This window comes from Bombus vosnesenskii, unplaced genomic scaffold, assembly GCF_011952255.1.
Source record: "Bombus vosnesenskii isolate JDL3184/JDL3185 unplaced genomic scaffold, Bvos_JDL3184-5_v1.1 scf7180000013304, whole genome shotgun sequence".
In the NCBI taxonomy this organism is placed as follows: domain Eukaryota; kingdom Metazoa; phylum Arthropoda; class Insecta; order Hymenoptera; family Apidae; genus Bombus; species Bombus vosnesenskii.
The window spans coordinates 1,087,357-1,110,634 of NW_022882953.1; the positions used below are offsets into that span (position 1 = coordinate 1,087,357).

The window sequence follows — 23,278 nt, forward strand, 5'->3', positions numbered from 1 at the left end:
GATCCGGTTCGCGATTTGATATCGTATTTAAGAAAATAAGAAAAACGTAACAAAAAAAAAAAAAAAAAAAAAGAGAGAGAATTATGCGGAGAATGTAGAAACGTAAAAAGAACACATGCAACGCGAACAAGAAAATACGGGAAAGAACGAGACAACGAAAACGGAAACGAAACAAATAGTTTCCTTTTACTAATATATTCTAAATCTTTTACGACCATTTAAATACTAAATAATCCCCTATTAACTATTGTCTTTGATATCTTAAGAAGATAGGCGTATCGTTGTGAGATAACTCTCGTTAAACTCTGATTTTCCTCTGTAACGTAACAAACAAATAAAAATAGGAGGAAAAGAGACGAGCGAGAGAAAAGACAAGATACTGACGGATATGAAGAAAACGATGATAAACGAATAATAATAATAATAATAAAAAAGGAGAAAAAAAAACGGCTGGGAGTTTGTAATAGTGGAGAAAGAATAAAAAGAGAGAAGATAGAAGTCTGTAATATAAACGTGTGAAATACTGCAACAAGTAATATTGTGGTGCTATCCTGACTAGGAGTATCTATATATCTATTTATAGGTTAAATCGTTAATAATAAACTATTGCATTGATCACATTCTATACAACCGGTATCTAAGCAATTATTCCCTATGCTTTCTTGTTCGTCCTGGTCTATTGGTTTCATAATTATATCACCTATTATATATTATCCTCGACTATTGCTTCGGACAAAAGTCCGCTATTTAAACATTGTAAACAGGTAACAAAGTGGTAGTGATTGTTCTTCGTGACGTACAACGCGTCACGTTTGAGATCTTTCTAAGCGAATGCGATTGCTTCGTGATTCTTCATCGATCAGGTAAATATAAACGTACTCGCTAAAAAATCTTGGATCTCGTATTATAATACGTAGCACGTGGAACGCCCTGATCTTTCACCAGGAAACTCCTGTTCGTGTATAATAACGATTAAGAACAGGCGTCCCTTGGTTATATATACAGTGCGTTTAGAGAGATATAAAAAAACAACGTTCTTACAAAAAGGAAAGATCAATTCTTCTCTATGTATCTTAACGATTATTGCTTATTTTCTCGCGCGATACGAACCTCCGCTTTGCACGCATTCACCAAGAAGAATCTACACACGTGGCCTACATGATATATTTAATAATATGGTAACTCGACAACCTGTCCATTCTTTATCATTGTAGTTAATAATCTCATAAATTCTTTATAAAACGACGGTATATCTATATAAAAAGAAGAGAAGAAAAACGTAAAAGTGGAGAAGATGGTATGCGTCAGTGTCGGTTTTACAAGAAAAATCTGCATCACTCTATCTCTCTTTTCCGGATATGTGTACTTTTTTCACGGATGAAGTGTATGTCGTCCGTCGTCTCTATGTTACCGTCTCGTGTGTGGAGATGCGTAAAAAAATAATAGAAATTCGATTACCTATCCTGAGTAGAAAAATGTACGATCGAGAAAATGCGATTTAATTTTTATGTTTCCTTTCTTTGTGTTCTCAGTTTGTTTGGCACTAACGCGTACGTGTTTAAGTTGTAAAGTGTTGAATTATGTTCGGATATCACCCGTGTCTTGACCCTAGGCTCTCGACATCAACAGCAATAATAGTACCAGTGTTATTTCTCCGCGGTAGAATCGGTAAAAGTATCAATATATAACAGCGTTTCAATGCATTGTGATCTGGTAATCAGTTCGATAATTCTTAATAATCCATCGGTAACATGATCGTAACTATCGAATAAAATAAAGTAGCGGCAGTAAGTAGACGCTTCATTCATTTAAACCTATTTCTCGTAACAGCGCTTGCACCGTTTTCATTTATATGTTCGGTATATTTATATTTATACTATATATATTAATCGGTATTCGTACGACTCCTTAAAACGATCCTGATCGTTCACGCGAGGAGTCGTCGAAAAAATATGGTGAAGAATTGTATAAATACATATATATGTATATGTAAACCACAAAGCAGAAGGGCGAGAAAGATAATAAAATAAATCGAGAACTACTGGCTTACGGTAGTACGATTCACCTGAGATATGCGTCTTTTTTTTTTTTTTTTCTTCACTTTCCTCGTAATCTACTCGCTTAATCTCTCTTGACATTGTGAATCTGCGTTTCAACATGCTTTCAACTATTCGCGTCTTTTCTTCGGTTTCGATCTTTCGGCGTTACGCTTGTCTCTAACTTCCCTATCTTTTATCGCGCTCTTTTAAAAACTGTTTTTCTTCAGCTTTCTCTTTTATAGTTAATAACTCTTACTCGACGTTGCACTTTTATTGACTAGTTTTGTGATTATCCAGCGTTATTTCGCGAGCGTGTCCGAGGCGCGACGAGCTTTCATCTCCCTCAATCCCACCCCTAATCATCCCACTCGTACCTTTGTGCGAGCTACGCGAGCAATCGGACGTCGACGTTTTTCCAAGCTTCACTCTTCTACCTTCTTCTATCTTCCTGTATCTTCCTTTGCCTTCTTTCATCTTCCCTCTCTTCCAATGCTAACCTCCTTTATGATCCGATTAGTGCGACAATTTTTTCTACTACATCTGGTCAACAACCTCTGTCGCATCCAAGCTCACGCCACGTCCATCCTCCACAATTTATCCCAGGAAACGCAATTCGTATCCGCAAAAGCGTACCAAGCGTACCAAGCGTGCCAAGAGCGTGCAATCGTTAGAGCAACGTGAATCTTCAAAGTAGCGGTAATCCAAAACACGAAGAATCTTTTGAAAATCCAGCATCCATCGAGTCTTCGAGTATGTGTCAGTGATCGTTTGATACGATCGAATAAGTCGAACGCCACGTCTAATCATCTGCATAAGCGGTAAATTTATATAATTCTTCAGCTCGATTCTCTGTGTTCCGGCGGTTGCTCTTTCGTAGTGACGCTCTCGGGACGCTTTCGGCCGGTGAATCGCTCAGCCGAAAACACGACTGGTGTAATTGACAACTATTAGAATCGCCGAGACGAGACACAGCGGGACAGTTCCTTTGTCGACCTCGCTGTCAAAGCGTCGGTTGACTTCCGGCGCAACGCTGTCAATCGCAGCGTGGCGATTTCGCGGAGGAAATGTTTAGTCCCGAGCGCCACTCGGATGCTACATGGGATGGGGATGGCGTTGACCGACGTTGGTCGAGGGAAAAGGTGGACAGACCTTCACCCTCGTTGCTTCTTCCTCGTTCCAGCATTCGTGGTATTTCCGTTTCGTGCCACTCGCAGGTAACTCGAGTAGCCACAGGGCTGTCTTCGATGTCATCGCGACGATGACAGCGACAACCACGATGACAACGACGAAGACGACGACGACGATGACGACGATGACAACGAGGACGCCGTTACTGCGGCACCGTGTCTGACATTGAGTGGTTTGTTTGTTGAAAGGCCTTCAGATTCAGTTCGGCCTTGTGCTCCCGTGCGATGTGCCGTCTGACGGTATTGTTCCGCGTGAACGTTCGCGAGCAGAACGGACACGGCACCCTGATACCCTGGTGACGCTGCCGTATGTGGGCTCGCAGATTCGTCTCGTAGCCGTACAGCTTCTCACAGTATGGACACTTTAGTTTCTTCCCTGCAATCACGGATATTGATAGTGTTATTAGTGCGTTCATTTGAGAAAACGTATTTTTTTAAACAATTCTTTTATCATATAGTGAAAACATCAGCTTCTTGATTGATACAAGGGAAATAGGTACTGTTATTTGGTAGTTTTTACTTCTACTTAATTTCGTTAAATTAATTTAGTAGTTTTGTTATTCGTTATTGGTTGATTGTAGCGTAAGTTGACTCGGACGAGGAAATTTATCTAACCCATTTCTGTATTTCTTTCAGCAATTCTTTCATTTTCTGGTATTATCGTTTGCAGTATTAATGAGTTAATCTGAGGAAAGATATTTGGGCGGTTTTTTAAACTCATGACGAGCTCGTATGTCTATGTTTTATTTAACCCTGTGGCAATTGTTTGAATGGGTCTATCATTTTTGTTATATTTTTCGTAAGGATAAATTTTATTTTTAAATTTATCACTTTTTCAGTTTCAATCGTTTTATTTGTTTTGCGGAGATTACAGCAAATAAAATTTAACTTCCATCGGCAAAGATGCCGAGGAACGCGTGAAGATTCCCATTCGTCACGATCGAATTGAGGGCAACATCTACAGACCTTACCATTTTCCCTAGGCTATGTGAAACCAGTCGTTAAATACTAGAAACTACCGTGAACACGAATATTCCGTGCTTTTATTTCCGTGCTATTCCGTTTCCTTGAGAATTTTGTGTTCATAAAAGCCTATCGATTATGTCTCTTCCGACGGAATCATGTGAAGAAATGAATTATCGTTAGTAACAACCATATATTTACAATTATTCAGAGTATTCCCAGAACAGAATTTTGTAGAATGAATAGTAGCCGATCTAAGTGGAAGAACTATGGTTTTAAACGTTCCTCGAGGCCTACTTTTATGGAATCTGAATAATTTCCGGTTTATTCTGACCATCTAATTTGGTAGATGCGCATGTAGAACGGTGGCTGAGATTTTTGGCAGCAAGTATTTTTCTTAGAAGACATATTTTTTGAGAAGAATATTGCACTTCTTTAATATAGAAAATTTCTTTATATAAATATTGCAAGGAGATCTTTAACGAGTATCTTCTTAACGAGCAATCTTTAATTAGCATTCATGGAATTCATTGCATTCATCACAGTCGCAACAGTCCTCGTATAATGTAGCATTGTCTACTTACCTACCCTTGAACTGCTATTTTTCGCTTATATTATCGTCTTATTAAATAATAATGACTCAATGTATGTCTAATAACGCAAAGTAGATTAGATTAAACCCGGTTTGTATCGAACCTCGTGTTTTTAAGATTTCATGAGAAAAATCATAATAAAATGCGTTTACTTATACTTCAACTTCTTACTTATATCGACCAATAAAAGACAGTTTCTTTGTCGAAGTGCAATATAATGTAAAATTTCGTACGCATTTACACTCTTTACAGATTCCAAAATATTTGTCCACGTTGTAGCAAACAATTCGTAAAGCAAATGTTTCTTATGTATAAATAATATATAAATCTATGAATAATTCATGAAACAGAGCTTCTCATAATACGCTCAAATCCTTCGGTTTTACAAAATCTAAAAGTCATTCATATATGCATTCTATAAATTGTACAGTAAGAAAATGTCATACGTAAACCCCCCACTTAACCCCACGAAAAGTAAAATGCCAACAGGAAATATTCCTAGTGACGTAAAATAATGCTTGCACGAACAATTTCAATTTTTCCCAAACAATCTTACTTTTTTTGACATCGAAATTTCGAAATAAAGAAATACGGAAATTTCGCAAAAACTTTCCATTCCCAGAAGCATCGCGAACCGTAAAAAATGTCCCCGGTCGAAGTGCACGCGCGCGTTCATCGCGAGTGGCGGCGCGTGCACGCGTCTAGTAGCGTGGCTCGTTCTTCTTTTCGGCGGATAGCAGGTTAAAAATAGTGACGGGCCATCCTAGAAAAAGTAAACGGGGCCGCGGGCCTCGATCTTCGTGCAGCTGACTATGAAATTCACGAAGGATCGCTGCCCGAAGACAAAGGCGAACCAAACGTTCTCCGCGTGGAATTGACTACGAGTGGGGATTAGAAAAATGCGTGCGGACCGAGGACAGAAGCCAATGGTGTTAAAAAAGAAGGGTGAACGGTCCTTTGACTGACAGAGAAGAGAACGTAAGAGTAGCAAAGAAGATCCTGAAAGATAGCTGCAGAAAGAACGAAGAAGAAGAATTTAATCCGTCTTTTGGACTATTTTAGATACAATCGTGTTTGTCTATTAAAAGATTTGTTAAGCATTTCTGAGTTTTCTGACTCACATCCGATATTTTGTCGTGACTAGTTTACGTTTAATTATAGTTTTATTTTTTATCATTTATAATGCATCTTTGGTCATATATTTCCATTGATTTATATATTTTGATGCAAAATATTAATCTGTAGCATATGTTAAAAAAAAGACCATTTTTATATATAAATAAATAAACTTAAATAAATAATAAATAAAACTTAAATTTGAGGAAGCTATGAAAGAAACATCAGAAAATTTAATTTAGTGGATCTTGTCCTCGTAATAATTTCTTTAGAAAGAAATTATGACATTAATCGTGGCAGTAAATGTTACGCGTGTAGCTTCATATATCAGCAGCAACGATATATTTTCAAATATCTTATCATAATCTTTCTTCTCAAAATGTTAAGCCTTTTAATCTGAAACCAAACCATTAAAATTGCAACATGAAAATTCCACAGCCAGAGAACAGAGATAAAAAATAAAAATCTAAAATGGGTAGAAAACAAGACGAAAGTACCTAAACGTAGTTGGCAGAAGATGACTGAAGGGAGCGATAGAGACGAGCAAAAATTAAAAGGTAAGAAGACGACGTGGAAACGGAAGACAAAAGAAAAGAGGAGAAAAAGAGAAAGGTGAAATAAGAGGCAGGTATATGTATAGAGGAAGAGCCCGCGGGGTAAATACGCCCCTGAGACACGCAGAAACGAAAAACGGCGATGCCGGTGTTTAAGAAGCGAGAACGATCGCTTCCGCGAAAGGCTACGCCATCTGCCTTGCCTGGAAATTTGCGGATTTCGCGTGTATCGACGATTATTACAGGACATCCTCTGGTTCGGTTCCTCCACCCTCGAAAATTGATCGAGATGGATCCTACAGCGTTTAACCTGCCGGCAAACAGGACCTCCTGGCGTGTTTTCGTGCTTAGCCGACCGATCAAATTGCAGAGAATCCAGATAGAATAAGTACTGTTGCTTGCAGTTGACAGATCTCTCGTGCCACAGCTGCGCATTTCGAAACCGCGTTTTAACGTCTCCTTCGTCTTTTTCTCGTATCTCCTTCCCGAAGGATTTCACGCTCGACCAAGAGTTACTTAAAAAGTTTTCGATCGAGACGTCGTTTCGTCTCGTTTCGTTCGCCTCCCTTCGACTCTGTTACGTGCCAAGATTGTAATGGGTTGTGTAAAACGGTTGCATTTTCTATTATGTAAAATCGCTAGGTGAAAGTGAGGCGATCGAAAAGTTTTTTCAAATCATCGTCCAGTCGTTCAGTTGAATATCTATCGATTGGATTCTGTTGATTCAGTCGTGGGGATTGCGATATCGGTGGAAGTTTTTACATCGATGTTAGTGGTTAGACTGTTCTGTGTTAATGAGCTTCTCTGAGTAGTCAATATTATTCTTTGTTCGTTCTGGATTGTTGAAAACATAAGAGCTTGTGCTATTTGTGTTAACTGTTTCACTAGATCGTAGAGATCGTAGAAAATAGCTTTGGCGCGTACATTCAGATTTTTTATCGAAAATATATGCTGTTTAAGGTGATGAATAATATCGAACAGAAATGAAACGTAAAAAGAAATTGAGCTCTATTCTCTCATAACGTGTAATCCATTTTTCTCGTGATACACAATCGGTATTTTTGCATCTCTACAATGTGACACTAGGAGTTATCAACTTAAATTCTTATCGAATTTAGTATTTCATAACTTGAATACCATTTCGAACATTTCATTTTATATTTGATTTGTTAATGTTCTGATTTGTTACACTAAGACGATCATAGACAGAGCGCAACAGTTTTCCCACGCAACGATTCACGTGCAGCGATTGCAGTAGTTACAGACAATGCGTAAGACGCGAAGTAGTATAAAACAAGAGGCGTTATTTCTGGCCAGTCTGGAAGACAAATAATTCGCTCGCCAGTGCGTGGCGATAATCAGCCATCAAGAAAGTCGTGAGTAGCTGCAAACGAAAAAAGAACTGGCATGCGCTCGACGCGCAGTATATTTATATTACATAACGTTACTTCGTACCATCTCGATCAACGGCAACGCGTTTTCGATGCATTCGTTTCCAGCATGATTATCTTTATTAGCACCGTTTACAATTTTCAAAAAGTTTTCTTTTCTTCCATTTCGACTCTTTGCATTCTTGTTTCTTAATAATATTTCAATGTTGCAACAAAAATATAAGGAAACTGGCAAAAACGCAAGGAGATTAGATTACGATTATCAGTTTCTATCTACTTAAAAATGATTTGAGAATTCGAATTTCAATATGCTGTCGTACTTAATTTTATATAGCTGAAACGTGAGAATATTATAAAAAAAATTGATTCTATTCGTTGGGCTTTATTCCATTTCTGCTTAAGAGGCGAAGTATCTTACGTATTAGGATAATTTATAATTGGAAAATTGTATAATTAGTGAAACTACTCGACATAAATTATACCAAGAGGGCAATGAAGAATTGGTTGCAAAAATAGGAGACACGACGATAAAGTGGAAACACTTTTGATAAACATCGAAAGTCTTTAAGAAAGAATCAAAATATCACGACAGATCATTTTTCAACGAAATGAAAATATGGTTAGGTTGAAATAGATTCGAAGGCTATAACAGAGCGATTGCACGTGGAACGAAAAGACATGCAAAGAATGCAGAAAACGTCCTTTCTCCTCGATGCTGTAATTTTCGGGAAAAATTATTTTGAGCGTGAAGCTCGACTACACGTGCGTGTAGGAAACTTCGCAGAAGGTGACCCTGACACGTGCTTGCAGAATAATAATACTGTAACGCGATGATACCGAGCCGCATGTAAAGATACGATGCACGCTAATAAATAATCATATTTTTCGTAATCGAGGTCAGTCTCGTTAAATTAAATAATTATGAGCTCTTCAAACCCAAGAACAGTGATTCTTGTTTTCGGTAATTCGAACATTTTCTATGCATGATATTGCATAACCGTGTAAAAAAAAAAAAAAAGAAACAAATATAAACTTAGATAAAAATATAATTTACCAGTATCTTAAAAAATAACAATCATAAAACTAGACAATTTTCCATTGAATAATTCCTATCTTCCTTTCCCTCTAAAACGAAACAAACAAATGCAACTCGTTCTAAAAATTAATTTACATTAGATCTGTATTAAGCAAAAATCATAAACCTATGTTATATTACAGCGATGTTTAACGATCTGAATAAAAACTCGATTTAATCGCGGTAAGACCTCGAATTAAACTTTCCATCGTTCCAAAAACTATGGAACACCGTTTCGAAACACGACTTAACATCATCTTATCGTGCCCCACACTCGATCTCGAAATCTTTTAATCCCTAATCTCGCTCCAGATCCACGTCACTCGATGTAAGATACAAACACACCGAAAGATCACATCTGCCACGAGACCGACCGATAGAAGTTCGAGTTTCTGTCGATTTCTCAAAACACGGGGACCCTGAGAGCATCGACGCGGAGTTGACGGAAAATACGATGTTCCTGATTTGACCTTCGATTGGCCGCGCGTGCTCGAAGGGTCTAGAAGGTGAGGAAATCCCGCAACAGTCCGCTCGAATTCTCGGAGAGGGGAAAATGGAAAGGTTCGGTTACGAAGACGCAGCAGCCTCCAAGGTCTTGCCCACCCATCGCCGCTGGCCTGACCCTTTTCCTCCCTTTTCAGCTGAATGGATCGAGCGGACGAAGAAACGAATAACAGAAAGAAAGATACAGCCCTACCACAACTCACGACGGCTTCTTACGATCGATCGACCGCATTGCTGGATATCGGCAATCTTATCGCCGGAATTTTTATCCTGGACTCATCTACCAGAACGTTTTCATTCGCACATGGACCGGTTTTAAAGTTAAATAATTAGAGTTGAAGGAAATACGTATCATATGTGTGAAACTTTCGTTAATTTCTTGCTACGTTGTTTTTCTTTAGCGGTGCATTAGCAGAATCGAGGTACATATTATTTTTTACGATTATTCGCTTTTTAATGAATAATAATAATAATAATCGATGGATGTAAGAACGGCTATAGAAAGTATAATATTTGCACATATCGTTGTTATCAAAAGACAGGGATGTGATAAGAAGACTACAACATTGACGAATAAGCTAATTAATGCCTTCGCTGCTATTAACATGTGGCTAAAACTCTTCCTCATATCTTTTGTCAAACAGATCTTCATTTTAAATAATAATATTTATTTTGATACACATATTCAATGAAATATGGAAACGGACAAATTTAAAACGACGAGTAGGACTCGCATAATAATAAAGAAGATAATAGAACATATGCAACGTACGGGTTAATTGTTAAATCTCAATAACGTTGAGATCCTCGAACAATTATTGAAAAAGAAGTATTGCGATCCTTTCTGTAGAATCTTTAAAAGAAGAGTATACTCTTCAAATAAAAAATTATTTCTTACGAATAAATTTGAAAACAGAAGATAAATAATCTGAAATTAAAAAGAGATGCATAGCTTGCAACCGTCGAGTAGAACGATGCAAATGAATAGATTAGATTACGAATTAATCCGGCGCAATTCTCAAATTTAGATACATTGTATATGTTCGCAATTTTTATTCAGATTAGTTGCCTCGTTATCGTTCGTTTTATTCTCGGTGATATAATTCCCGATATAAATATTATCCGAGACAGCATTAAATGGCAACACGAGGCGGATAATAATGTCATTGCAATAGATTTTACAATGTTAAACATTGTTAGATTAATTAACAAACCGATGAGTAATTATTCTTAATTAGTTTAATTATTCTTAAAGAGTTTGTGGAAGATACGAACGATTCTTTAATATATTTTATTGCGTTTCTTATAGGATCATAACAGTTTTATTACCAATTTTATGGTTATCGCTAATTATATTGTTCCTTGATATATATATATATATATATATATATATATATATATATATATATATATATATACACAAGAAAAAATAACATAAAGAAAGTCGTATGAAGAGTATACAGCATTATGCACAAATAAAGCAGACAAATAATAATAACCATAATAATTTTATTCCTCTTTCTACAAATAGATACTTTTCTAAGTATATTCTTTTCGTCCTCTTTAATTTCATGTCAGATTCGAAATTCTGCTTCGTCGCTACCTCGCGCAGTATTTCAGGCAATAAATAAGATCCTAAACATCCCAGGCTAATAAACTTCACACATTAACAAAATTAAGCCGAAGAAAGAAACAAAAAACACGCAAGAATAAACGAGGGAACATTGAATTGCGACTAACAAATTATATTAACGAATATCGCGTGCATTCTGTGAATTTTTGCGCTTTTGAATTTCCTATAATCACCTACAAATCGTCGGTCTATCGATAACCTTGCAGTTAATGAGACATTAAACTGCAATTAAAAAAGAAAAAAAGAAAAAATTTTGCTAGTGCGATATCACTAGCAAAAACACGGCAATTTCAACATTCTATACTGCATCATCGTAAACGTCGAAACAAACAGCCACCCAGGTAGAACCGATCTAAGAACAAGGTCCCGAAGCTTTTTCTTTCTCCGTCTTATACACGCGTTTGTGCGTCGATGACATAACTCTTCCGAAAGCCAAAATAAAGAGGCGCTTTCCGCGGGCACACGTGCGGCCACGGATAGAAAGAGTCTCCGCTTGGTCTCGTGGGAAATCTACAAATCTCTGGCGAGTCTCTCGATCGAGAGAGAGAAAGAGAGAGAGAGAGATAGAGAGAGATAGAGAGAGATAGCTCGATGGAATACGCTCAAAACGGAGGAAACACGTTCTTCTGCGCGAGAATTCGTGATCGAACCGGAGGGAGAGAAGAAGTTCGACGGATGGTAGGAGCGTGGTAGGATCGGTCAGTCCTTGACACATTTCGTTCGGTGGCGCCAAATTGGTCGTCGTCGACTGGGCGGCAGCCTGTGGCTGATCGGTCGCAACTAAACGGAGGGAACGGTACAAAAGGAACGGATACGAAGGGACGAAAAAGGGAACAGAGTCGTTCCAATCACGATAAGGAAAAATTTATTATAAACGAAAATAGGAAGAGTGAAGTTAATATATTTTCGATCGGGTATGTCACCGATGGTGCACGATTAAAGCTTTTTCTATTATTCGAACATTATTTACGCCAACTTACGAATATTGTATCGAGATCGACGAATAAACGAATGTCTAAAAAAACTATGTAAAAAATATTGCATAATGCAGCAGAGATAGTTTTTTAACCACTTCAAACAATTACCAACCATTTCTCGCGTAACATTTGTAAATGGATATTTCATTTTTTGTATAGAGAATATGAATAATGAATATCAACGTCGGGCAATGAATGTACAGAGACTATATTTAACGAATATTGGTACATGAATATTCGTAAAAATTGGCGAATATTCGTTAACGAATGTGTTTACCAGAATCCAGCGAACAGATATATTTTTTCAACTTGCTGTTTAAAAAAACACGTTTAAAAACACGAATATCTATCTAAAATGCAGATTCCAAACTTACGACCATTGAATCGTTAACAACAAATTTGTAGAGAAATCGTTATTATCCACCGTTAATCGCTATCTTTTTAATTAAACAGCAGTTTTATCATTTTTTTTTCTTTTTCATTCCAAAAGCTCTACGAAAATTGTTCGTTTTCATTCAATGAGGTACGTATTAACACAGGATCAACATTAATATTCCGTAGAAGTTGCGTTGAGCGAGGAGCAGCAGAAAAGGAAAGTGGTGGAATGACGAGTAAGAGGGAAAGGAAAATCAATGTCAGGCAACATGCGTTGCAAGGTGAAATCAAAGGAGCCCGGCCGAGCAACCCTCCTCTTTCTCCTTGAAAAGAGAGGAAGCCTGGTCGATCCCGGTGCTGCCGTAGTCGTTGCAAGGGATGCCAACCCTCCTGTGTAGCCCGGTCGGAGACCAAGAGAAAACCATAACCCGCACAACGGTCCACTTTCGAGACCTCGCTGAATCGGAATATAACTATCGAGCTCTCCCTCCTGGCCCGACCACTTCCGTGGTGACATGATTTCTCGCGTTCCCGCCTCGTGTTTTGACTCTTCACTCTCGGTTTCATGGGCGACGCTTAAAGACGACCTGCCCGCCGTTACCACGGCTTGAATTATTTACGGCGATCGAGAGTTTCGATATGGAACACGGGATCACAGCGTTTCCGTCGAATTATCTTTTAAAAATGATTCTACTGCACCGGGAAAGAAAATTAGAAAAACAAATTATAGTCTGCTCAAGAAATAATTAGTTTGTAAAGCGTTCATTTCGAATTTTACACTGTCGAAGAGTTTCAATGATTCTGCAGATCGTTTCATAGAAGTATAAAGAGCAGTAAGAATTATATAACGAATACGAAGATAACGTTAGTTCGGAGAAAAGTAGCTTTGCGGATTTTAGGCAAGAATCGTACAATGAACCAGATATGTATCGTTTGATAATGCATACACATGAAAAGATTGTTATCATGACGTCTTAAGAGTCGTGTGTACCGATGTGTAATGGATAAGTACCAAAAAGACTTTCTTTATTATTACAAGAATTAACGCGATAGCTAAATTGTAGGAGCTATATCAATAGAATAATAGAGAATTATTATTTCAAGTATGTTTGATAAAATTGTCGTGGATCTCGCACAATGTGTTTTCGTCCTGATTTTAATCGATTTAAAACGATAGGAACTTCTTATAACATTTTGTAGTTTAATGAAGAAACACATGAAATATTCTGTATGATGTATAGAAAGTATTTGAAATAATTTTAACTAATTAGACTAACATATATTGGCAAAAAGTATAATATTCGATCATTCATATATTGTAAGTGAAAAGAGGTGAAAAGAGATTGGTCTTAAAGTACCATGCTGCACTTTAAGAGCAAAAACTTTCAGATTGATTAATAAGAAGTAAGTATGATCTTATCATTACGAAAATAACAATAACATTAAAGTTTTCAACTATTTACAGCAACATGGATTAGAAGAAATTAACACTGCACGTGTATTCACGATTAAAATCAACCCTAAATTATTCTAATTCAGTAAGCGATAATTCATTAAACGCGTCAGCACAATGTCAATCATTTCATCACGTAACAACATAGATAAGTGACTTCTGTGGAAAACAAGATTGTGCTTCACTAAAATATTTTATGAACCACTTATGTTTAAATTATGTTATCCATCGGAAAGAAAAATTAACTCCTTAGGATTCGCCACCGTGATTACGTATTTCGCGTAAAAATTTAAAAATCCATTTCAGTAAAATTATGCAGCTATGTTCAACCTCTTATCACAAGTATAAAAATAGAAGCGTTTCTCAAAAAATAGCCTTCGATATCATAAATATTTATATAATAAAGCAGCATAATAGGAAACGAAGCTTCGTTTTGACAAAATTCTTAAGGATTTATCGAGCTCTTAACGATGCAACTGCCTATCATACATATATTACACACATACAATTATAATTAAATCGCTATAATAAAAATAAACAAACAAAAAATTATTTTAGCCAAGGACACTTACGTGCTTTCGCTAATTGCAAAATAACAAATTTGAAATCTGAAATTTCCGTACTTACAATATCAAAGTGTCATAAAATACCTTCTATAGATCGTATTGAATTGAAAAACAAAAACATCAAAAATTCCGCTCGCTAATATATCTAAACTTATCGATAACGCACCAAAACTACGCACAAAACAAATGATAATTTGTTCGACATCCCCTCCACAGCAACATCTAGAGGTAACCTTGCACTATGGCAGAACTTCGAAAATTCATTAGCCTCTTCTTTACTGCAATCCAAAGTATTCCCCGTCCAAATGGGACAAACAAAATGAAAAAGAGAGGAGGAAGAAAGAAAAAAATATGAGTTGCGGTGCGAGGCACGAACTCGTCAAAGGCTAGCCTCTCTCCCGCGAAGCACACATCGCGGCGCATATATACGTGCACGCGCCGCGTACGCTCGGCCCTTGCCGCGTAGTTGTGCACACAAACGGCCGGGGAGCACGCAAACCTTGCGCGTTCACGAACTTTTGGCGGCACGTGCACTCACACAGAGCAAGCCGGGCGGCTGCACACACACGCGATCGCCTCTGTCCGTGCACGCACGCATTCGTTTATTGATTGGTGCGTGCCGCGGTAGGCTCGGCTCTACGAATTTCAGCGCCCCGCTACGCGTCCCTCTATACTTTCGCGAGTGCATTCAAACTGGACGCTACCCAAATTCTAGAACAAGTTTCACAGTTTTCCACAATCCAGAAAATATTGGCATTCTAGTACTTTATTGTTTATTGTATTGGAATTTTGTTGGTAAAGTTATTCGTTCAAATTTGTCTGTGAAGTTGAAGTGTCGAGTACCTAACCTATTAAGTGCGAACATCGCGATGACGTAACATTTTAATTGCAATTCTCTTTTTAATTGATTTAGTACATTATCCGAAATTTTATCCTTCATCTTGTCCAATATCTTAGCTAAGAAAGGAAAATGCAAAGATTCAAAAATTCAAAAGAAAATTGATGTATTTATAACGTTCTGACTCGACTCTTTTGTTTGATCCTTAATGGGTTAAGTTATTAGTTAGTAGAGCTACATACATATTTGTCTAAAGTCGTAGGAATATTCTTTGTCAAAATTTATTGTCAATTGAAAGTTCATGGGTAATATGCTTTTTGTGATTGATATTTGTAAAAATTTCTCAAGACTCTCGTCTAAATAATGAATTTTTGTTACAAATTGAATGGTAACTTGTTAGAAGATGTGAATCACGTTTATGGAATATTAATAACAAATTGATAATAATTTGAATGTGTAGTTTCAGTTGAGTTGTAGATGGTATTTGAAAAATTAGATATATTTTGCAAATTTTTACGCAATAATTCTATACATCTTGTTATGTACGTAGTTAATTTAAAAGAAACGTATATAATCATGGATAATTCTTGAATCTCTGACTTGATGCAAATAACCATTAATATAAATAACAGGGATAACAAATCAAATTATATTCCAACAAGGACCTAGCAAAAGTTCGTCTTGGTAATGCCTAGTTATTTTACGAATCAGATACTCACTGAAATTTTTGCGGAACGAGTCAAAATTACAGGTTCACTCTGCTTCCTGGAGAGCATGAATTCGAAGACCGATAGCACGATCTTACACATAATTCAATCTATTTCCTTACGGAATAATTCCCTTCCAGAACAAACGAATAAAACCCATTCGAGTTAAATGCGTCCTTAAACCAAAGCTTGCTAAAAATATGCAATAGAAAATTGACTCGTTCCGCAACTGAAATCGTCTGCGTACAACAGGAGAAGCCATTCAGACACCAAAATTAATCATCGGCCGCTGTAAAGGTGAAAAAGAAGAAAACGGCAACTTAGTGACACTGTAAACACGGCAAACGATAAAAGTAAAAATAGAAAGAAGCCTACGATGAGAAAAAGAGGCAGGATAAACCCGGCGACGAGCACAAATCATAATAACAACGTTGATATATCGTCCGGGAATCGAGAACGAAATCGCGTTGGTTTTTGATTATCGAACTCGGCGCGAATTACATACTATGTAATTAATGAGTTGGTTTGGATCCCTCGCGGAACGAGAACCGATAACGCGGCATTCTGTTACAGATAATTTTCGAGCTGCTCGTGTATCTCTCCCTGTCCCTCCCGCCCAGTCTACGAGCCTAGCGGCCGGTCGCATGAAATACGTCGAATTCGACCGACATTGCGGAATCGCGAGTGCTGCAGTAAATTTGCACCCACGCCTGGCTGTCGCCCAATTCCACCAGGTCTACCCCCACCACGCGGCCCAAAAATATACGAGCGTGGCGCGCGCGAGTAGCCGCCGCTATCTAGCGGCCACCGGCCGAAGTTCACGCAATGCCGCACGCATGTAATTGACGCACGTTGCGCGGAAGCGCAACGTACGGTTTTTCCAACGCTCGATGCGATCGAGGCGAGGGCAGACACGAACTACCTGTGTTTTATTGTTTTCAGGTTTATATCGTGTGGTTTGATGTACGACTTTTGATTGAATATAATTGGTAGGTTTTATTGGACCGTTGGTAAAATTTGTAGGGGAAGTTAGAATATTTAAGGAGTAGGAGGTAGTTTATGGAAACATTAGGATTTTGGCTGGAAAGATGAGAAATAATTTCTTACTTTGGAAGTTGGAAATTTGCATAAGAGAGGGAACTTTGAAAATAGCAGCTGGGATTATACAAAGAAATGAAATAATAGAGGGCCAGTACTGAAAATAACGATTCAATTGTAGTTATCGTTGAACATTTGCGACGATGTTCAGGTTCCTGGAAACTTTTAATCCTTGCATTATTCAACCATTGTCGATCATATCAGAAATAAATTCGAATTTTCAAAAATTAAAAGAACGAAGATTTTCTAACTCGCCAGAGTAATATTAATTATACCAACGATAAAATCAATTAATACCAACACTCACAGATTGAAATTATTAAGAAATTTCGTTAAACATCTTTCTAAGCTCTATTAAAATCTTGTCGAAATTTTGTCGGCGGTGCGACTGATATCACTGCGCGTTCATCTACACGTAGGTAGATATCGTGGGTCAGGAACGAAGAAGAACGTGTAAAAGAGATAGATACAGGAAGGGAAATGACATTGAAGGAGGGCAGCAAAGCAGTACAGGAGGAATGGATGGGAATAAGGGTTGAGGATATTCCAACGAAGATAGGGTTACTCATTGTGCGTAGGAGGGTAGCGCCAGGCTAGCGCGGCAGTCCGTTGTTTTATTTCTACTTGTCAGACCGAGAAGCATAGTAATAAAGCTTGCAGAAGGGTCGGGACATACCGTCCTCGTTTTATCATAGTCGTCTTAGCTGGCGAATGACAAAAATTAAAGCTGTTCCTTGTACAATCATGGATTTGCTGGAGTAAACGTTTTCTTATGTGAAGACGAATATTGAGGCTCGGATTTATGTAAGTCCCGATCGTATTTCCAAGGTTACGACCGTAACAAAATTTTTTTGTAAATGATCGAAATTTTGTAAACGGATATTTGATATTTGTATTAAATTAATTATGTATTTTACTTGTATTGGTATTTATATCGCAATAATATAAATTAATGTTTGCAGAGGTCAGGGTGAGTGTTTATCGACATACAGTGTGATTTTAGGATATTTGAGATATGCTTCAGTAAAAAATAATTGCTACTCGACTTTGAGAATGAGAAATATATATAATTCATATACTCTTGAGTTACATGTAGATCGAATACCTTTAATTCATAGGTTCCATTTGTTTCATTGATATATGTGAAACTAAAAATGATTTTCCGGGTTAATATATAATGCGTATAAATACAAAGAAGTCCTCTAAGTAGCGAACTAACCAATTATATATTACATGGATACTTCAATCTTGAACGCTTTTCTGTTATCCAATATTCCTTCAACTAACATTTAATGATATCTATCTAATCAGCGTTTCAATAACACCGATATAACACTAATTACACTCTTCATACTATCAACTCGAGAAAACCACATTCTAATCAATACTGTTACGATCATACGCATAAATCATCATCGACTTCTTTTTACCTTCGTTTCATCTACAATCGCACGTCTAAAAATCTCAGCCTCGATCTAAATACCAATAACTCAACGTTCCCCTGAGATATGCACATTAGTAGTACAGCCATCCAATTGGACAAAGGGAACGCGTAAATTTGCGTGTCGTTTTTGTCAGATATACCTCGTTTATCAGACTAGTTCGTGCGACAGGTCCTCTGATGGCGTTATCATGAAATATTTCGTGACCCGAATTTCGGAATTGCACGACACCCGCTTACCACCCTATCAGCAACGTCTAATGGTGAATTGTGCGAGCGTGTTGCGTGAGTGGCGGTGCGTGCGTCCATACAATACGTGCACCATGATTACACGCACGAATAGAAAGAAAAACGGAAGGAGAAGGAATAAAAAAAAAAGAAAAAGAAAGAAACAGAAACGCTCGGTAATTTGCAACGTGGTTGCTCTCAATGGTTGCTTAAAAATGGCCAACTGAAAGATTACGTGTTATCACTGACCAATCGGGTGATAACCAGCACCATTAAACTGATCTTAAAGTATGATAGCTAGTACGTGCAATCACTGCAATCTGTGCGATCCTGATAGTACACGTGTCTTGTTTGCAGCTCGATCGTTGATTCACTTGGCCCGAGCTCATTCGGTTTTGGTATTGGTCCAGATATAGGTTCTTACTTTCGATCGATATAGTATGTTATTTTCGTTTACTCATTTATTTTTCGTCATTTTCAAAATGCTGAAGATTGTGAAAAATAAGATTTGATAAAGGAAATTATTTGATGTTTCGAGGAAGGAATTGTTGAAGAGCGTTTAGGAAGTGCTGCAGAATCTTGAGTTTTTTATTTTGGTTTTGTTTCGATACGTTTCGAATATCGATCGAACAAGATGTTATCAGAATATAAGATAAATGTAATGTTTTTCTGCAACAGTTCTAGATTATGGCGCAGTTTTTTTTTTTTTTTGTTTTATGCATTCAACGAGTAAATGAATTGAAATGCAAATGATTGATACTTCGTACGTTCTCGTAACAAAAATGTAATTCAATGGATGAATCCTCCATTGAATAATAATGATACAACGCGTCTGCTATCATGCGTGAATGTTCGTGTAATAGTCGCGTTTTTATCATTTTCGATCGTTTCTAGAAAAATAGATAGCGATTTTGTGCAACTACGAGCCAATTCAATTATTTCGAGCTAAGGATACACTCTAATTCGAGTTACTACGATTCTCCTCCACGTTCTGCCGATCAATACAAGTTCTGGGAATATCTGTCATGTCGAATTTCAGTCGTACTTCTGACAAAATCAACGTTCACATTTTAATTCAATTAGACAGGCGATACATTCAAAAATAGACAAAGATTAGAAGACAGAAAGAGAGAAGAAAAGCATAAATATAGAATGATATAAATACAAATACAGAATAGATCGTAAATATCAATTAATTCCTGAATTAATTTTTCAATTTTAAATGTCTATTACAGTTGAACAAATGTAATCAAAGAGCGAATTTCTTTGTGATATTAAGGGCACAGCAAAATCGAATTACAGCGGAAAGTTTCACAAATCTGCAAAAGATTCAACAGTTTCAGGAAGTTATGAAACGTGGGTCAAACAAATCTTCTCTCGTCTAACGATAATTTGCAGCACGGGAACCGAGAGTCAACCAAACTTTTCTAACAGTTTCTAAAACACACCAGGGCCGCTTTGGCCATGACACACATAGGAACCAGCCTTTCGCATCCTCTCTTAAAAAAACATCCAACGGTCTATACCCATAATTCATTCAAAGCCTCTTACGTTCTATCTTCTACGCATTTTTCCCTCGTATCTTTGCAAAAAATACAGGATTACTTCATGGAGATACGATTATCAAATGTATTTTAATTTTGCTACTTCTGATTCGTGACATTCAGTTTGAAACAATCACGTGATCTACGCGAAAATAAGTTGGCAATTCCATTTTACCCTTCGTTGAACAAGTAGGCTAGAAACTTCGCTCAACGGCTGGATCTTGTGTAATTATATAGTTCGTAGTTGCATTAGAAGCTACTTTCGTAACCTAAATAGTTTCGATTTTACGTTATGAATGATAATGATAATAAGTTTTATACTATTGCGATGAACAGATTTCTGATAAATTCAGAACAGATTCGGATAAATAATTATATATATATTCGAAATAATTCTCTAATTACTGCCTAATCGTGTTTTTAAAATACTGAGAAAAATTTGCCGAATTAAACCGAGAAAACGTTCTATGCTTGTACTGCACTTTGATATGATAACATTTTGTTATGCTTCAAAGAGACGAAAGAAATTCAGAAATTATAAACAATACAAATCCAAACTAATCTGAAGAAAGTAATATATAAGTAGTATTTTATAGAGCACTTAATTTACACCAATACGAAATTAATGATATTCTTCGTAGATAAAGTTATTGAAATAACCAGTGCTTAACTAATTCAATATAATGCAATATACTATGAACTAGTCTTCGCTATTTCTCGATTACCAATCGTGAATAATAATATATGATATGAATATAAAATCACAGAGAGTTGCATAAAATTTCATCCAACAATAGAATATCGTTAGCTCAACCAATCCTTAAGATACCATGGGTCAAGGAATGATTTCGCGGTGTTGCTGCATTGTGCAATGATTCTCAACGGTTGGAGGTTAAACCCGGATTCGAGGCTCGCGCATTGCGAGAACCGAGAAGGACTAATCGTTTCTAAGAACCCGTGGCCTAAATCGGCTGACGATAGGTATTCTTAAACCCGATTCGAGCATGTTTACGCGTGATACATCAAACACCGACGAAATCCCCGTGAACTTAAAGAAACAACAAGCCCAAATAAACGCTAACGACTCATAAAATATGATTTAGAAACTCACATTTTCTTTAACCTCTTTACCTCTAGTCACACTTATGGTACCTAATAATGACTTGGATATGAGAAACACGAGTTAGACTTGTGGTACAGTTATATTTTCATTTTGAATTCTAGAAAGTGTGTATAATGAGCAACGTAATATGATGAACTTTGATATTTTTTTCATGACATAATACACATAATTTGAACATATTCAAATTGAGAATATGATTTTTTATCGAATTTCAAGATTTTGTAATCTACCGAAAAAGTATACTTTACCACAATCTGAATATTAGAATTTTGGAATAAAATCCACATTAGAGATTTGATTTCATGAATCTTTATATGAAATAAAATCACTGTCAACGTTATACATTCAATTATTATATTTTACAATATCGTCATAGATATCTAACAGAGGGGAATGTGAAATTTCAATGAATAGGTAAATGTTTAACCACATAACATCAATTTTCTTCATTTATAAAATCACCAAAAACAAATTATCTATAATACTTCGACTCCTTTTCTTTGCCACGTCTGAATCAATAAACAATAATCGTTAAACTTCTTTCATCAACAGAAAATGAAAATAAAAATTCTAAAAGGGCAATATTAGTAAATGTAAATATTCAAATAGTACCAGGTGCAGACAGATTGTGTTCCCTAAATTCTTCCTTCTGGAAATCCCCTTTAAAGCAGAATATTTAATTTCGTTGAACCACCTCTGCACGATAATTGCGAAAATTATTTAAATTATTAAACGGGAACCGTACACAAAACTAGATACACCGACAAAGGACAGTTTCGCGAAGTGATTCCCATGATTGGACGAGCACGAAAGCGTCGTGCAGACGTCGCGGCGCTTCCGCATACGGAATTAATAGTCGGAAACGACGAATTAATGTTTCAAAAAGGCGCATGGTACTCGTGTACTGGGAAATTTCTGGCGTGGTTGAGCGCGTGCACATCTAGATGAAAGTTTTACGAGGCACGTGCACGAAATTGCAGTCAACTGAAGGTAGAATAAGTAGAATGGAACAGCGCGAAGAAGACAGACGAAGTAGATGCGGTCGCGGTGCATCGATTCGAACAGACGTGGCAACGGTTTCTGTCCTGTTCATCTATAATTCAGCGTCGCGACGCGCACTGTCCTTTTGAACACGGAACTTTCGTGTTATAACGAAAGAAATATGATGATAATTCGAATGACGAAAGAGGTCTCGGCGCGAAGAGACATCTTTTCATATTTGCTCCTGGGTAAAGTTTGCGATTATGTCAAGGTACGAGTAGAAAGATTATTTTCAGATGTGCACATTGTGCAATAATTTAAAGAGTAATACTATTTCGTAAGAAATCATTTTTTTACTTCTTGCCTTTATAACAGTTTTCCGAAATTTTAACGCTTTTAATTTCAAAATACGTAAAGAATATTTAAGGAAGAAAAGATACATTTGGGAAATATGTGACAAAACTGAGGACGTCGTAAGCGAATTAACTGCTCAACCTTTTACCGATATTCGATTGGTGGATAAATAAATGTGGCTGACACCCAAACTTACTAATGGTTCTAATGGCTCTTTCAATTCTCGGCAAGAGATCGAAATGACATCGAAATTAGATGGTCCATGGCCTGGAAAGAAGGACGCGCGAAGGAAGGACGACGAGAGTATAATAGAATGGCCGAGAACGACGAGAGAAAGTCAACACGTTCTTAGAAGAAAGAACCAAGCAATGACGTAATTACAGTCACGCATGTTTTAGAAACCCCTGAAATTATCGATCAAGCATCGAATCTTATCACAAAAAAAAAAAAAAAAAAGAAAGAAAGAAAGAAAAGGCTACATAAATTCATAAGAAAACACCGTATTCAAACCGTATTTTACGCTCCATCGTAGAAATCT

At 37.0% G+C, this 23,278-nt stretch overlaps 1 protein-coding gene across 7 annotated transcripts in view; it reads right to left on the reverse strand.

The window, feature by feature from the left end:
- Positions 1-1,532: 1,532 nt before the first annotated feature.
- LOC117234292 (zinc finger protein chinmo) overlaps positions 1,533-23,278 on the reverse strand; it is a 65,298-nt gene continuing 43,552 nt past the window's right edge. For all 7 annotated transcript variants that reach the window (XM_033495362.1, XM_033495363.1, XM_033495359.1 and 4 more), the window contains one exon: positions 1,533-3,602. In XM_033495362.1, the coding sequence (XP_033351253.1) occupies positions 3,370-3,602 (233 nt within the window). In that variant the 3' untranslated portion in view covers positions 1,533-3,369. The remainder of the gene's footprint in view (positions 3,603-23,278) is intronic.